Genomic DNA, 14542 nt, shown 5'->3' with positions numbered 1-14542 from the left:
GGATCCTCAATATCAAAGAGACATGGTCCCATTGCCTGTGGCTGTGCCCTGTCTATCTCACCAACACTGCAGACTCGGGTGGAGTTCAGTCTCAAAGCATTCTTTCAGACTGCAGAAGCAGAGAGAACCCTGACCCACACAGTTTAATCGAGATCATCACTCTGGTTAGCACAAACACATTTTCTAGCAGCTGCACATCCAAGGTAATTTGCAGGCACAGGCAGTGCAAGAACAACACAGTGGGCTGCCAGGTCAGCTGTGGGACTGGCCTTATCACACTGATTTATATGCAGCCTCCTCATCTGAGGATTTCAAAACCACAAAGATCATCACCACACTGCAGACTCTTAATTTCTCTTCTCTGACTTAGGACTGGAGCGTTGCCTTCTGGGAATGAAGCACACCGTTAACAGATGTTAAAAATAATACTGCTAATCATTTCACAAAGTGCTAAGGAGGGGGTCTTTCAATTGATTCTGTGATTGTATGTTTCATACGCTCCACCATCACATTACGCAGGTGACCCCCAACTCTGCAAAGCCCTTTAGGTGTGTTGTTATAAATTGAAGTTTGAAATGAGTTGACCTGCTTAATTAGGATGTCTATAGAGTTTAATGAAACAATTTAGTGCTTTGGTCTTTCTCTCTGCAAGGGGACCCTGATTTCTCACGAGTACAACAGAGACATCTGTACACAAATTGCAGTTTATAGTGCTGTTAAGAAAAAAAAACATCCACATGATTTGGCCACATGTATAAAGCCTAATTCCCACAGCCAAGCTCAGTTTGTGGAAAACTTTCTGCTTTCCAGATATCTTCCTGAGCTCTATATGTTTCTGAACAATCTTCCATTCCATTCCTTCTTGCTGGCTTCTTCTGCAGAAGACGCCACCTTAGACAAAAGCTTCTGCTTCTTAATGTAACTACTTCTTCCACCTCTGTCCTGCTACCTATGGTCTTCCTTTGTGAAGCTGTTTCTTCACTACTGCTTTCTTCCAGGCAAATGCGTGATGCCATTTCTGCTCATTTTTTGGATTAGGGGCTTTCAATGAGTCTTGAAAGATATATGGTAAAGGACTCCAAAATCATGCACAAATATCAACTGTGCCATTGTACATGTAGGAATCATGATGAGAGCCACTCTACAGATCTGCTCTCTACAGAACCTTTGAATGACCCTGTAGGAATATGCACAGAGTTCTGCAGAGCTGTAGGGGTTTTTAAACTAAGTCTAATTTCTCCATCCTTCTAAAATGTTATGGGGGTATTCTCCTGGGGTTTGCTATCCCAGAAATCCAGGTCAAGAATCCAGGTTCATTTTAACACTCACTCTAAACCTTGAAATTAACTGGAGTAGGTACCTCATAATGTCTGCAAATTGCACGCTTCTCCACAGCATATTCTGCACTGGAACAGACTCCTTGATCAGCATTAGTGTTACTGCTGCAAATGGTGCAGGAAATATTCAGATTTTGGTTTCAATAATAAACAACAATGAACAAAATCCCAACCTGAGCGTAGCAAATTGTCACTGCAGAACTGTTCGCTATGAAGCAGACGTTCTCTAAAATAGGCATAAAGTACTTATTTTTTGTTGTGCACTAATAGACTTTCAAAAATGGCTGATGAGCTTCTGAGGCATCAGGAAGCTTGACTGGTTGGAGCAACCAAAATCACAGCTTCTTTGATGGTGTCCCGCTCAGAGTCACTTGTGCTACAGAAATGAGAGGCAATGCATTTCCAAGCAGGGAAGGACAGTGCTCCTGCCCCTCTGCTTACTGCACCAGTGGCCAAGTTGTCACAGCCTCAATAAATACTCTGTAATTAGGGTTGTTCATTTTAACAATGCAAAAGAGCTCTGGGGAAAAAGCTGTAAATGTTTATTAGCATTTCAATATTTAAATCTTTTTGCCACATCGCATCCTGACAGTTATCCTCCTTGGCAACTTACAGTCCCCTCTAAAAAGAAGCAAATGATCCAGAGCCCTTCTTATAAAGCATTATGATTCATAATCAACTGAAGAGTAAGATCTTTTCTGCAGCTTTGCTGTAGATACACAGCCAATGTTAAGGAGATGACATAACACGGGCATTGCTCGTGGTGACTCCTGGAGCTGAGGTTACTCAGTTCTTTACACAATGCCCTATTTTCACTTCCTTGTATGGCTGCTGAACTGGAATATTGAAGAGAAGTTTTTATAAATAGATCATTCCTATAAACCAAATTTGGAGATACTGAGATGCGACATTTCAATACAACTCTGTTTCTTATTTCTTTTTTAAAGAAAAAGAGATTAGGAAGGAAATTTTCCTTTTTCTTCTCTCAGTAATTACTGTAGCTCTTTCTTTGAAAAATATAAGCATGCAGCTGCTTTGGAGTAGGGGTGTGAAATACAGAAATGGAGCTGTCTTGCTGTCAAAATGTCTTCTACTATCCCTCTACGTATGCAGCCAAATCTACTCATTACAAATCTCTGGGAAAAAAAAATGAAAACCAAAAACCCCACTCACTCACCCAAGATCTGTAAGAATTCAGCACTGTTGGCAAAACTCTTAATAGATATGAAAATGAGACACTAGATTTCTCCAACTAGACGCTCAGAAGAGAAGAATCCCCACATTTGGTTTAAACTATTTGCATTAGCATCATGAAGGAGTTCTCCTGTCCGCCCTTTACATTCAGAAGCACAAAGCCTGTCTCAGCTGTCTTGTCCCAAGAGACCTTTCCCTCTCTGCAATCCATTGCCCACAGCAGAAAACACCTTCCAGATTCTGCAAGAACTGAGGCAGCAGCGTCTCAGATAACAGGTTCCTTCATTTCATATCCCTTCTGCATTCCTGGTTCTTGATCCAGACTTATCAAAACAAATAAAAGCCTTCATTAGCTTAAAAAATAAATTTTAAAAAGAGACTATGAAAGGGAAGATTATTGTTCAATGTATACGTTACAGCATTGCAGACAGGACCAAGGTTAAAAGGCAAGCTTAGCCCACCTCTTTCCAGACTTCCACACCCTTTTTGCAGCCTTGGTGTTATTTCAGTGCAATTACTCCAGTTTTAAAGCAATAAAACAACAGCAACACCAAATTCCCCCACCAAGAGGTTCTCAAGTCTCAAACTTTTGCATTAAGGCAATGAATCATAGAATTATTATAAGGTTGGAAAAGACCTCTAAGATCATCTAGTCCAACTGTCCATCTACCACCATTACTGCCTACTAAACCATGCTCCTAACTACTACATCTGTCCTTTCATTAAAAACCTCCAGGAACTGGTGACTCCACCATCTCCCCGGTCAATGTGTTTCAATACATCATCACATCCAGACTAAACAATCCCAGTTCTCTCAGCCTTCCAACCCTCAGGGATATCAACACAACCCCCAGCATGGTGTCATCTGAAAACTTAACGAAGGTGCGTTCAATTCCCTCATCGAAATCATTAATGATAATATTAAACAGGACAGACTCCAATATTGAACCCTGGAGAGAACCACTCAAGACAGGTTGCCAGCTGGATTTAACTCCATTCAACCACCACTCCCTGGGCCCAGCCCCCCAGCCAGTTTTTTTTTACTCAGCAATGAGTGTAGCTGTCCAAGCTACAGACTGCCAGCCCATTTGTCCTGTCCAAATATGACATTTGTTCTGTCCAAATATATGACCACAAAGGGGTGGGTGAATCATAGCAGGAAAAAAAAAAACATTAGTACATTTGTAATGCACAAACACAACAGTTTACAGTGTATTACCCTACTGGTCAGGGCACTATAAACTTCACAAGGGAAACACATAACAAACGACTTTCAAACAACATAAGACTATGTTAAACTACTCACTGTTGAACAATCTTATTTAGTCCCACATATAGCATGTGAAATCAAATACTAATTTCACACTACATATAATAGTTTTCTAGGAGACAAGAAATTGAAGTCTAAGATATACCTAGTGAAAATGACTTCATAATTTGAAATGCTGCCTGATAATTCTATGAAATGAGAAGAAAAAGGGTTTCCCATGGAACTAATAAAAATTCCATACTTTGGCTATAATTAGTGCACTTTACTGTGAGCTGTAAATTGTACTGATTATGTTTGCAACTTAAAGTCTGGTCACCTCAATACTTAATTATCAACATAAATAGCTTAATAATACTTCACCTATTTTATTTCTGTGACAGAGAGTTCTGCTAAATATGCAAAGACAACAGTAAACCATGATGTACTGTCAAAGCACTGACAGAAAAGTGCAGTGCTGCTGCCAGCAATCCAATAAAGCAGGAGTACACACGCTTCTCCTGCCTTGTTCAGCAACGTTCTAATCTCCTTCCATCTTCTTTAACAGTTTTCAATAAATTAACAGCAAATGAATTAAACACCATAACAGCACGCTTATTTCATTTGCAGCAGCAAAAACGTAGCATGTTTGGTAGGAAGCCCAGATGCGATAAAATAACTTGATCCTGCTCCTAACACAGGAACCCTCTGCTATGGGCACATGGCGCGTTGGCACTGCAGCTCAACGTTGCCACCAGTACCAGCCTGGTGCTATCATGGAAAATGAGCGGCCCAACAGCTCCAGAGATGAGGAGGCAAGCACAGGAACCAGGCTTTTAAACCAGAGATTGCCAGGCATGTTTCAGAGTCAGATCCCATAATGCAAGAAAACATTAAAAATAGTAACGCTACCGAGGTGCGCTTAGAGGCTTCAGTGTAAACAGCTCGTATCATAAACGATGCTAATAACACAGCAACTGCACTGAAAATGAGAAAAATCAACACTGCAAAAAGTCAGTAAGAGATTTCCAGGCTGTATTTAGAAATGAGCTCATTTAAGATGCAGTAGCTGTAATGAGTACCGCTACACTACATAAGATTTTCCATTTGGATATGAACTCGCTACACTGGGTATATCCTTCAAATACCTGCCACAGCGCTGCGACATGCACTGAAGGGAATTTGATGACATTAATGGAAGAAAACAACTGTTTGTAAGAGTATGTCACAGTGCTGTGGCAGATACTACAAACAGTTGCTTTCTTCCATTAATGTCATCAAATTACCTTCAGAGCTATACGTAATAATGAGCCCGAGTTGCTAGTTTTAGAATGACGTTGAGCATTTGACAGCTCCATGAGATATCTTGTAAGACAGAAGTTGTGTTTTCTCTAAACATGTGCACTGTGGGGTTTTTAGGTGGTTTGTGGCTTTCCCCCCCCCCCCACTTTTTAACTGAACATCAATAGCATAGTGGTAGACAGCTGAACAGTTTAAACTGCTGCCACAGTGATAAACACAAGAGCTAGATCCGCACATAAGGACTCAGCAGGACAACACACACAAGAGAGAGGAGGATGAGTGCATGCAAATAAGTGCTCATATAAACAAAACCATGTGCCGATAGGATCGCTGTTTCAAATGGGAAGAGCCCAGGGAAACAGGGCAGGCAGGCTCTGCCATACATCTCCGGTGACCTGTGCGTGCCGTGCTTTGGGCTCAGCTCTCCTGCTGACTTCAAGTGAGATCTGTGCCAACCACAAGGCAGCAGGATCCCACAGTAACTGGGGAACAAAACGCTACGTTTGTTTTGATCGCATTAAAGCCAGAATGTGCTATTAAAAGAAGTTGTAGCAGATGACTGGGTCCCAAAGAACCACAGGCAATAAATTCACGTGGCAGTTCTGTTTTATAACTTCAGCCCTGCTTATCCTTTCTTTGCCTATTCTCATTACTCCCTGATACAGAATTAATGCAGAAATCGAATTAAACGCTCAGGAAAGTGTATGACTGAGCTGGCCTGAAAAAAAAAAATAAGGAAACAACAAATACTAAAAGCAGTTAGGTAAACATCTCAATTTGGAAAGCTTTGAAACGTGTAGCATGCCTCTGACTGAGTAACCATAAAACACAAAGCCAAAACAAGGACTCTCCGTGCCAAGAAAGGATCCAGTCATTCTGGGTCTTGCAGGGGTGCTTGCTCTCAGCAATGAGGCTGGTGGGAAGCTCCCAGCCTCACTGACTTCACTCAGTAACTAAGCTGACCAAAGTTAATACAAAACAAAGATAAAAAGATTTGTTTTACATCAACATTAAACTAAGAACTACAGAATCATTAAACTTGGAAAAGATCTCCAAGATCAAGTTCAACCCTAACCCATCCCCACCATGCACACTAACCATTTTTCCCAGTGCCATAACTCCACGGTGCTTAACACTACCAGGAACAGTACTACATTCCTGGGCAGCCTGTCCCAGTGTCTCACCACTCCTTCTGAGAAGAAATTCCTCCTAATATCCAACCTGAGGCACAATGAGGCATTGGCATCCTTTAGTGACAGGTAGAAGGCTTATACCAACAGATCAAGGCTTTGGCTGACCTCTCAGTTCTCTGCATTCTCACACAATGTATGTGCCTTGGTGAGCTTTAAAACACCATTTAGCCTGAGCCAAGATGACTAATGGTAGCCAAGACGACTCATACATCATCACAGAATCTGTAAGGTTGGTAAGAAAAAGCAACCACAGGTAGAGCCATAAATCACAGTCAGATAAGTGAGTGCCTTCTCTCTCCTCTGGACTTACAGGGAGAGAATTATCACATGATAACTATTTCACAATAAATAAATAAAAGGGTGGGATATTTCACTAAACGTATTATTTCAATAAACTCAGCTTTGATGGCACTTCCATTATATTAAACTTTGGTAGCAAAATGCGCAGTAACTTCTTACCTTGCAAGTTTTGCTTATGCTAATTTAGTTGCAAAATACTGATAGAGCATTTACAAAATACAGACGGATTGCTTGCTGAAGTCAGCAAACAGTTTGCTGTTCCTCCCAAAAGCTGGTGGACCTTCCTGGTTTTCTCACCAAGAGCAAATCCCTGTGCGTGGGGAGATCTGCGTTCAAGTAATCAAAGCACATTCAAACATTAAGCAACTTCATCACCTCTTCCCTTAAATAATGCTGTATTTTCCAGCAAGGCCAGCTTAACCAGCAAGCTCAAACATGCCTCTCCAAGGTATTTTTGACGTACACTGGAAAACAGTACAATTTGTTGTGCACCTAAATTTGTGTAAGCACACGCTTCAGGAGAGCATCAGTGTCATCCCGTACCCTGCACAGCAATTCAACTCATCTCCTTGGCTGTGAACGCAGTTCAAGCAATTAACACTTGTCCCGCTTCTGAAGATACCTCTCCCAGCTGTATCTATCAACTCAATGGGAATTCCACAGGAGCAACAGCCCAGGCTTTAGATGCAGCTGGCAGAACAGAGCTCACACTCTGGAGATCATAGAATCATTGAGGTTAGAAAAGACCTTTAAGATCACCAAGTCCAACCACCCCCTACCACTATTATTGCCTATTAAACCATGCCCCTAAGTACTACACCTGCCCTTTCACTAAGCATCTCTAGGGGCTGTGACTCCCAACACCTCTCTGGGCAGCCTGTACTATTTCTGATAGGAGCCAACAATGCTGTTGGCCTTCTCGTCCACCCAGGCACACTGCTGGCTCGTGTTCAGTCAAGTGTTGACCAGTGCCCCCAGATCCTTTTCCTCCGCACGCACCTTACCAACCAATTTGAGATTTCCTTGTTTGGACACTGGTAACAATAGCTACAGAAATGTATCCTACTCATGCTCTGCATAATGCACTACATTAACGCAGCCTACAGTTAATGCTGTTGAAAACAAATTGCATTCCCAGACTATCTTCCTGTAAGATTATCTCTCTGGGGTAATTTTAATTATCTGCATTATATTGAAAAGTTGGATGTGTTAATGTATCTGATAGAATTTGAATATTCTATACATTATTATCTCGGTCCTGTTACCATTATCTTTTACTTTTAATTCATCACTGATTTTTAAAATGAGCTATTGGCTTTTCAACCAAACACACACAACACAGACAGCCCATCTAATGAGGACCAGGGATCTGCAGTGCTGGAGGACCACAGTCTAATTTCAGATAAGCATCATGTGCACTTCCCTTTGAGCATCCAGAGTTTCATTAATTGCAGCAGCTCTCTCAGGGTCTTTTAGGGGACAAAAAAGAGGAAAGTATCGACACATCCCACACGGTTCCCTACAGAGGACACTGAGCCCCACACTGCAATAAGAAGAGAGCCAAAAGAAGTCATTCGAAAAGGAAAAACCGGCCATGAGATCTGAGATCTCATCCTCATGAGCATAAATGGTAGTGTCAGCCTTGACCAGCAGATCTCCAGCTTCCAGTTACGCTCCTCCAAGAAGCGCCCAGTTTTCCAAATCCCAGATGACTCAATGCTGACTTTGCTACAGGCACACTGTGCTTCAGCTTCACCTTCTCTGCCACGAACACACTGCAAGCTCCCAGGAATGAAAGGTGGTTGGCTGTGCTAAACCTTCGGCATAGCTCTAAGAGAAAAGCTACGTTATTCTGAACATAAGAACAACATTATGTTCATTATCCCATTATCTGTCTGAAATATCTACAAAGATATTAGACAGCCTTGTAACCAACAAGACCATTCAACCCAGTTAGTCCTCACCTGTTTACACAACCCCCAGGCCCTCCTCCTTTAATCTAATCACTGAAACTCATTCATAAGCACAGCTTTCAGCAATTTGATTGACAGATTGGTCTCAAGGCTCAGTCCCACGTGCTCTCCATGCAGGATGGTTGGTTCTGGTGCTTCATGTTAGGATACAAAGCAAACAAGGACCAGTATTGATCTTTGTTCTGTAATACTGTAACATTTAAACAGGGCAAATGAGTACCGTCCAGTGGATATATCGATACTGCTGCTAGCTGATGGGCTGAATTAATTTGAAAATTTGATTAATTTGAAAGGATTTGATTAACGAAGAACAAAAAAAAAAGAAGAAGAAAGGATGGAACAATTAATATCCAGGAACAAATTTTTATGGATGATGAATCACTTGAAATCAGACTGCAAGTTTGATCTAATAGCCTGAGATTTCAATAAGGCGTTTGACTTTATACCTCCAATTTTTATTAATAAAATATAAAATGAATATGGTACATATGCAATAGATTTAGAACGATTAAACTGAGCAGCAGCACTTCTAATGGACTCCCATGGGGATCTCAGCCTTCAACATTTTCATCTGTAACCTGGAGGAAGGAAAAACTCTCTCTGATGAAAGGTGACAGACTGGGAAAGAGATGAGTAATGAAGCAGGCAGGCAGATATGGCCATGTATCAGATACATCTATGGCAATACAGATCAGTTTCATGGGATAAGTGTCTAAGAAGGGGGACAGTGACTTAGCAAACTGCTGCTTCCACAAGTAGGAAAAGCATTGCAGCTTCAGGGGCTGTTAGCCTTGCTTCTCTTGTATACCAAAGTCTGAAGTGTAGACTTACTCTAAAAACAATGTCTTGCAAGCAGACAGGAATAATCAGATCAAGGGCCACTTGTACAAGAGCAGCCCTGGTTCACTGTGTTATACCTGGCACTGATGCTGGCGCCAGCTGGACAAGGAATCTCAGTCCGGCTCTGGGGGCTGCAGTTCCTGAGGGATATCAGACAGCAACACTTCAAGAAGGGCTCACAGGAATGACATGGGAAATATGCCTTTGACTGAGCCATTTGGGAACTCAGAGCGAAAGGCATGGCTTGATCACAGCGTGTGAGTACTTAAAGCTGCCCAGAGCTGTCAGTCACCGAAAAATAGGAAATCTTAAGTTCCGCCACATGCAGGAAACAAATCCAAAGCTGTCAGTGATTCCTTTCTGACCTCATAACCCACAAATCTGTTACTAATAGTTTTTCCTGTGTTCCACGTGCCTCGTTACAGCTGCCCACCTCCACCTCTCACTATTCTTGTCCATGAGAGCACCCCATCAAAACTCTACTCAGTGCATAAAGACCAGACACTGAAGATACAACTGTGATAGGGAACTGCAAAAATGCATTCTCTTTCTTAACCAGCCACAACCCAAATAAATATCCAGTCTTGCAGCACAAATACCTTCATCAGCCTAAGCTGCTCATCAGATCAAAAGCTGTAGAAAGAAGGAACCAGGCAAGCCTGAAATGGTGTCTTTTCAATCAGCTTCTCAGAACTTCGGTGGCCAACAACATAACATGATCTCAGCCATTTTTATACCTTTCAAAACAAAGAGCAGCTGTTTGGTAGCAATCTGTTACCAAGGATAAACTTTAGTTTCCCAGCTCTTTTCTTGCTATCTCTACGCTGGTTGCCAGCATATTTTATCAGCCTCAGTTGTGTCATTGTTTTACAGCTACCACTGAAAACTATTGCAAAAGTCTTTATTTGCCATTTCTTAGGAATGGCTCTTCTGACCTTTTAATTCCTATGCACTTAAACATTTCAGCCCTCCTCTGACTCGCACACTTAGAAAACCTGTATCTTAGCATCTCTGAGTTCATATACTGTGGCTGTGTTATTCGAGATGGTGAATATACAAGCTTGAACATACGAAATCCATACTTCTCAAACTCAAACTAATTGAAGGCGTTTTATTTACGTGCACGTAGAAGATGATGCAATGAAAACAGCACAATGCTGATGCAGTGATGCAGAATAGCCCCGCTGCTTTCTAATGAACTGATTTACAGATGGATCTTCATCTGTATTGGCTTCCTTCAGGACCGTTTTTTGTCACCATCCCGCTGTGTGAGCACATGGGAAGACAGTATGTATGATCCATATGTGTATCATGTCCACAGATTTTCCTAGACAGCAGCCAGAATCACAAACTCTAGGCTTTTTGGTCACTGTAAAGAAAACATACAGATATGCAGAGAAAACAGGAGACATTTCCAGAGCTGACCAATGATCAGCATTGGAAAGGCAATCTCAGACACAAAGACCAACTGTACCACAATTACTGTAACCAGTTTAGCAACAAACCACTTGTGTGAGATGTACAGAAGAGTTTTCTTATAACTGAATATCTCCATTGGGTGGACCTGTATCCAAAGCCTACCAGTGGTACCCCACCTTGCCAGTAGGAAGGCAACATCCCTTTGGAATCACTGCCCTTTAGATTACACATAAAGTGCAGATTAGCTCAGCAATTAATATAGCTCCTTCCTCAGACTCTGCAGAGGGGAGTTAAAACAGTAAATAAACACTGAAATGCTCATTATTTTTAATGAAATGTTGATACGGTTGGATGCTGAAGCCTAAATTCGTATGCAAATATCATCAGTATTTATTTCAGCAGAAACAAGCGTTCCCACATGACTAAGAAAATGTCATAAACAGAGAATTACTCACACTCCCCTGCCCCTTGTTCATCAACCCGGTCTCGAGCTGGAGCATGAGATTTCAGATAGCAGCACAGTGAAAACCAGAGGCCATCAGACATCCATATATTAGTGGTTATAAACTAACGTGGAGAATAAAGAAGTAGTGGGAGCAAAGTAACTCCTGACTGGTCAACCAATATCCCGTGTACCCACCAAACACACCAAAAAAGCATCCTCTGTGTGCTCCTGGAGACCAAATTCTTTCCACTCATGCTGTAGATCTCCATATTATCCATGGCAACACAGCACCTGATGCACACATGGCATATGTGCCAATCTTGGCTCCTTAGATGTAGTTCAGACAGTGTGCTCAGGTCACTGCCAGCCACCGAGACCCTAATGGGCCGCAGGAGGTGGAAGTGGAATTTAGCACTTGGCATGAAGCACTCTCCAAGTTGTTCAGCCAAAGCTCCAGCTGTGAGAGCTGTGCTGGAGGCAACGTCACTGGGTTTGGAATTGCTTTTAATTAAGATGAGATCTCACTGTGCTGGTGTTCAGCAGACACACGGGAAGAAAGAGAGCTTTCCCTAACAAGTTTAGCGTCTGTAGAGGCCAAACAAACAAACATAATTCATGGAGGTAAAGGAAGAGCTGTAAGTGTTCAGGTAAAGAAGCATGAAATCTTTCTGAAGTTAAAAATCACGCTTTTCACCTACAGCTGGAAATCCAGCCACTCCACATTGGATGGCAAAAGCACCGAGGTCTGGCTCAGAGTCACGAATATGGGGAAGTCAACCCCCAGAGCCCCACACCTCGTCCTGCCAGGAGCTCCTGGCAGAGATATCTCTTCCCTTGTGTTGGAGGCTGAGGGAAGCATTGCTACCACAGCTGTGCAACCTGCAAGCAGCCACCTGAAGCACTGGCTGCAGGTGAAGCTTCACCCCACATGCCCCGAGTTCCCCACTTTGTCTTCATTCACAGTGATGCCACGCTTTGCACACAAGTCATTTTCCCGTACATAGGGATACTCCCCATGGAGAAAGCTGTCTTAAAAACACCGTAGGACAAATACTTTTCACATCGGTTAAGGCATCATTTAACACCACTCCGACCTCGTGCCAGTAGACCTCCTGCAGGGGCCATTTACATCACAGTAACAGTCATAGAAATCAGTACAAGCACGTTTTCTTACCAGAAATCCAGAATGACACAGAGCCTGGCCTACACAGACATACAGAAGCCAACCTTAGACAGAATTAGTGTGCTTGAATGAAGCCCCCACTTTCAGTAGGAGTCGGCATCAATGCGCTCTGCCCCACTGCAGGACAGAGCTCTTCATGCTGATCGGATCCCAGTTTACGCACCGCAACAATAACAATTACCAACAAGCTCTGGATAAGACTAACACAGCACTGTATGCAAGCTCAGCTGCAGCTCCCACACCCGTTCACTGCAATGGATTAAGCACCTCAGCGCAGCTGTTTAACCATCCACAGCCCCACGGTGGTGGGATTTCTCCCTCTGCTTGTTACATGTGCTGTCACTGCGGGCTGTGATCAGCGCCAGCGCAGCTCCCCACCTTTTCTTCCCAAGCCGCGGGCTATGCGATGCCCACAGCGACCTTTTCAAACACCTTTGGGCCTCCCACCGATGAACACCGACACAGGGGTGAGCAGCGTGTGTTACACACGGGCACGCGGACGGCAAAAGAACAACAGTACGAAGCCCGTGTTGGCCCCGGTGGGGAGGCGCGAGGAGGCATCGCGCTCCATTGTCAGCGAGAGCCGGGCTTTAAAACGCAGCCGTGAGGACTGCTCCGAGCCAGGGGACATTTCGTAATTCAGGAGTGGAGAAAGAGTTCGTACGAACTGCAGACCGAATTGTCAAGCATAGTAAAAGATGAAGCGGCCCTCCGAGCGCCGGGCAGTTGGGCTTGCAGAAATAAATCAACCCGCAGTCTTTGAGAACAAGGAACGGAGTGAAAGCACGGCTCCGCCGGCGTGCAGCCTGCAGCGAGGAAACCTCTCGGTCCGGCAACAGAACTGGCACCGCCGCACATCCCCACGTTATTTCTTTCCCTAAACGCGGCCGCGTGTGGGATTCAGCCTCTTCCTACGCTCCACCACAGCTCGAGCATCGCGCTCGGCACCTGCGGGCGCACACAGCCGCTGCCTGCACGGAGATCAGAGGAGCCACGGACCGCGGTGGGGAGCTCCGGGCAGCGCCGGAATGCCTCCCCCCCCCGTCTCTCTCTCACACACACACACCGCTCCACAACCCCCCCCCCCCCCCGCACCCCTCAGCCCACGGGAACGGCCGCAGCCCGGCATCCCCCGCCCGGTCTCGGTTCCTTACCTCGCTCCGCGCGAGCACCGGGGACGAGTGCGACGACGGCGACCAGCAGCAGCGGAGGCAGCAGCGCGGCGGCCGGGGCCCGGCGCGGGGAGCCGGGAGCGGAGCGGGGCCCCGCGGGGTGAGCCCCGCCGCCCTCCGCCCGCCGCAGCATCCCCGCGCCTCGCTCGGCCCCGCCGCACCAGGCTCTAAAGCAGGAGCTGCACCGAGAGGAGGAGCGGGGAGCTCCGCATGGTACCGGCGGCCAACGCCGCAGGATGCACTGCTCCTCAACGGCGCGAGCCCTCCGGCCGCGGGCGGGCGGCTGGGAGCTTCATCCACACGGCGCTCCAACGGCCGCCAGCGCCCGCCCTGCGCCGCACGGTGCTGCACGGCGGCTGCCCAACGCGAGGGGCGGTGCCGCCGGGACACCCCCAACAGCCGCGAGGCGTCACGGGCTGCGGCTCGCGAGCCCGGCACGAGGAGAGGCCGCTCTCCCAACGCGGTGCCCAACCGCTGCCGGTGCGGCTCGTGCTGCCGTTCTGCTCGCAGTTTGCACGTGATGACTGCTAATGATGGCCACAAAGAAAAGATGGCAGTTCCGCCGCTGATAGTAAAGCGGGCGGCTCACGCCTTTGGGCGGCCCGACGCCTTAGTGCCCCCTGGCGGTCGCAGCTCTCCCCGTCTGCCGTCTCCCATCTAAAACCCATTCCCTTCACGTCCTTTCTAGCTTTTGCCTTAACAAAATCGCCGTCGATAAACCCCTTGTGCCAGCGACCATCTCCCCTCGTTGACCAAGGACTCTCATGGTGGCCGCACAGGTGTCACTCACTGTTCCTCCAGCATCCCCACAGCTCTGAACCACACAGAACATGTGTGAGACCTTCAGCCAATAGGGAAACACAGACTCGCTGCAGTACCACGTCTGTACTTTGACTAATGCTGCCTTAATTCATCACAGAAGTGGAAATTATGTCTGA

At 45.3% G+C, this 14542-nt stretch overlaps 1 protein-coding gene across 10 annotated transcripts in view; it reads right to left on the bottom strand.

Annotated features, from left to right (window-relative positions):
• KIAA1549L (KIAA1549 like) overlaps positions 1–14136 on the bottom strand; it is a 102749-nt gene extending 88613 nt beyond the window's left edge. For 5 of the 10 annotated variants that reach the window (XR_011903640.1, XR_011903639.1, XM_072336917.1 and 2 more), the window contains exon 1: positions 13587–14135. Coding sequence is in view for 7 of the 10 variants with exons in the window: in XM_072336917.1 (XP_072193018.1) it covers positions 13587–13737 (151 nt within the window). In the remaining 3 variants the exon portion in view is untranslated. Of the gene's footprint in view, positions 1–12423; positions 12491–13586 lie in introns of those variants that run through there. The other 5 variants (XM_072336923.1, XM_072336920.1, XM_072336924.1 and 2 more) reach the window with 3 other exon arrangements.
• Positions 14137–14542: the final 406 nt, after the last annotated feature.

The sequence above is a fragment of the Excalfactoria chinensis genome, chromosome 5 (assembly GCF_039878825.1).
Source record: "Excalfactoria chinensis isolate bCotChi1 chromosome 5, bCotChi1.hap2, whole genome shotgun sequence".
NCBI classification, from domain to species: Eukaryota; Metazoa; Chordata; class Aves; order Galliformes; family Phasianidae; genus Excalfactoria; species Excalfactoria chinensis.
This window is presented reverse-complemented; position numbering and strand designations above follow the sequence as displayed.